Source organism: Amaranthus tricolor, chromosome 9 (assembly GCF_026212465.1).
Source record: "Amaranthus tricolor cultivar Red isolate AtriRed21 chromosome 9, ASM2621246v1, whole genome shotgun sequence".
Taxonomy (NCBI): domain Eukaryota; kingdom Viridiplantae; phylum Streptophyta; class Magnoliopsida; order Caryophyllales; family Amaranthaceae; genus Amaranthus; species Amaranthus tricolor.
In genome coordinates, this window is record NC_080055.1 from 5386852 (window position 1) to 5390220 (window position 3369).

Here is a 3369-nt window from a genome sequence, read left to right on the forward strand (position 1 = left end):
AATTGAAGAAAGAGTAAGAAAGAGCAATATGAAAGCAATTGATGATAAGTTGGTTGAATGTCCTTGCCAAAAACACGAGGCTTCGTTTCACAATGTGAACCACAAATAGAATGGCGTGTATTGTGATAGTTTAACAATAAGAGTAGAAGTAAAGTGTCATTGATATTAACTATAATTCCCTTTTAACCCTTCTTATATTCTCACTTCTAAGTGTGTGTGCCGTCCGCCAATATTATATCCTTGATTATCACGTGCATCTTTTTTCCTTACCAAATTAATAGAACCAATTTCTTTTTTATTTTTATTTATGGAATTTTAACTTTCCTTAAACCCCACCACAAAATATAAAATAAAATATTATAATAAAATCCTACTTCACACCAAATTCCTCCCCCCCTTTCGTTTTCTCTCTCTAAACCTTCCTTATATAAATACTCTTTCCCCACCCTTAATAGAACAGAGAATTGTAAACCCATAAAAATAAAAACAAAAAAAAGATTAAGTCTACTCCAATGGAGTTTGTAAGAGGAAGGATAATAGGAAGAGGAAGTTTTGGTACAGTTAATTTAGCAATACCCAAATCAAATCCTACAAATTCAACTACCCAAATCGTTGTGAAATCCTCTGAAACCAGTTCTTCATTTTCATTAAAAAATGAAAAAGAAATACTTTCGCAATTGAGTAACAATCACCCGAACATAATCCAATATTTGGGTGATTCTTTGAGTTACGAAAAGGGTACCCAATTCTATAATCTTTTCTTAGAATATGCAAGTAAAGGAAGTTTATCTGATCAACTTAAATTTTCTGGAGGCAAATTCGAATTTCCTGTTGTGAAAAAGTATACGAAATCGATTCTAAAGGGTTTATGTCATATTCATGAAAATGGGTTTGTTCATTGCGATATTAAGCTTCAAAACATTCTGGTTTTCGATCATGGTAATGTGAAGATTGCCGATTTTGGGTTAGCCAAGAGAAAATCAGATGAGAGTGGAATTCAATTAAGAGGAACTCCTCTTTCTATGTCGCCAGAGATTATCGCCGGCGGGAAAATTGAGTCGCCAGCGGATATTTGGGCACTTGGTTGTGCAGTTGTTGAGATGGTTTCCAGTAAATCGGTGTGGGAATTATCGCCGGAAAATGACGTCAGTGGTTTGCTTTATCGAATTGGTGTTAGCGGAGAATCGCCGAAGATTCCCGAGAATTTATGCTCTGAAGGGAAAGATTTTCTAGAAAAGTGTTTTGTTAAAAACCCAAATGAGAGATGGACGGCCCATATGTTGTTGGATCATCCGTTTATTTCCGGGTTATTTGATGATGATGAACAAGAAGGAGAGGTTTCAGTTTCTCCTAGTCCTAGATGTCCATTTGAGTTCCCAGATTGGCAATCAAATTTGGATTCGGATTCGGTTTCGGTTTCGGTTTCGTCTTTCGGGTTTTCTAATGCGTCATGGGTTTCACGTCAATTGGAACAAGAGTTGATTTGTAATGAAATGCCCGAATGGAACTCAAGTGATAGTTGGGTCACAATTAGATGATAAATTTTTTCTTTTTGTTTTACCAATTTTTGGAATTTCTTACAAATATGCACCGTCAGATCATGTTTTTTTAATTGATCAGATGGTAACAAATTCTTTCAATATCATCTTGTAAATGCTACTTAGTTAATTAAGAAAAATACAAAAGTTTTCTTCCTTCATATTTTAGTTTAATAATCAATTACTAGCAACATTTCTCCAAACATATTATGCATACTCGCTTAATCTTTCAAATTTTTATTTTAAGAAATTACTCTTATTAACATAATTCCAAAAGTATATATTCATCATTGTTTCTTATGTTTGGCTCAAATTAATAACTCAAAGTTGATTATAATTGATATATAATTGATATTAAAAAAAAAATGAGTTATAGAGGAATTATTTAACATGGTCCACACCCAATTTTTAATTTATATTTACATATTGAATTAAAATTTTTATTTCTCACACATTTTTACCACTTTTTATAAGGAGTATTTTTTCACCAATTATCAAATCAATATGAGAATGTTCATAGAGTATATTGCTAGGAATAATAAATAGTGCAATCAATGCCAAAATATAAAAGAAAAATAAAAATAGATGACGCAAAATATAATATTTATAACAATGAAGTAACATGCTTCATGAAATAGCTCGTGGGTCATGCCTTGTAAATGACCTTCTCCTCACCTTAACTTCATCCCACCAATGTCAACATCATCCTTCCTATATGTATACTACAACCGACGGATGGCTTTTTATTTTAAAATAAAGAAACATACATATTTTTTAATTAAGAATTGTAGAAATACAAGAACACAAATTTCCATCAAAATCACAATAATTTGTATCTAGCAAATCTAGTAATTAAAGTGTGGTTGGACCTCATAATTCTCGTGGTTGTATATTTTATATTATTTTATTTATATGGAAGGATTTGTAATGATAGCTTAATAGTTAATGTTATATCAAAACTTAAGAAGTTGGCCCCTTGTCCAATTCATGGTTCGTTGATTTTCAAGCAATTGCATTTTGTATCATGTCTCTAGAAAGATTTGGAAAGAATTTTTAGGTTGAAATTATGATTTTACTAGTTTTCAAAGTTTGTCCAATTTTATTTTGATTTGTTTTTAAAGTGTATTTCAATCCTTGGTAATTTTAAAAACATTTAAAAAAACTATTTAAAGTATAAAAATAATAAAAATATAAGCACTTGTGGTTCAATGGATAAAGCATTTACATGTTGAGCAGAAAGTGTGGGGTTCGACCCCTACTGTACGTAGGTATCTATTGGGGGGTTTCTTAACTGTGCGCATCCTCTTTACTTTCTCTTAAAAGGGAACAAGTATGGTTTGTCCGCATCTTTTAGGAAAAAAAATCCCCCACCCAGACCCTACCTTGTGCAGGATAGTGGGAGCATTCTTTACCTTTATAAAATATACATTGTGACAAATTCAACAAGATGTTATTTGTATATATTTTAAGTTTTTCTTTCCTTAAATTAATATTTTAATATAAATAAACTTTAAGGGGATGGAGAAAGTATCAGGTATGAATCTCGCTCATGTTAATAGCTAGCCTACATAGATTCAAAAATAAATATTTGGAGTAGTACATAACTCCTTTTAATGTTTCTTTATAAATCTATGTAGATTATTACAAGACTTGAGTGTTTGATTTGATAGAAAATACTTTGTAAAATACACGTTTCATTAAAATAATGGACTTATAAGTCATGCTTCATTCGATGTTGATTTGTGTATGTTTTATACAAGGTCAGGACCTAGGGTTATGACCTTATGGGGTATACACGTAAAATGTCCCCGTAGTTAAATTGGTGTGATTA

The 3369-nt window shown here is 31.4% G+C and overlaps 1 protein-coding gene across 1 annotated transcript; it reads left to right on the forward strand.

Annotated features, from left to right (window-relative positions):
• The first annotated feature begins 383 nt into the window (after window positions 1-383).
• LOC130824301 (mitogen-activated protein kinase kinase kinase 20) lies at window positions 384-1699 on the forward strand. The gene has a single exon (XM_057689235.1). It carries the CDS (start codon window positions 513-515, stop codon window positions 1536-1538), a length of 1026 nt encoding a protein of 341 aa, XP_057545218.1. The 5' UTR covers window positions 384-512; the 3' UTR covers window positions 1539-1699.
• The last annotated feature ends 1670 nt before the right edge of the window (window positions 1700-3369 follow it).

What these genes read in the sequence shown, in the direction of transcription:
- LOC130824301 (XM_057689235.1), top strand. Translation starts at nt 513, where the DNA reads ATGGAGTTTGTAAGAGGAAGGATAATAGGAAGAGGAAGTTTTGGTACA.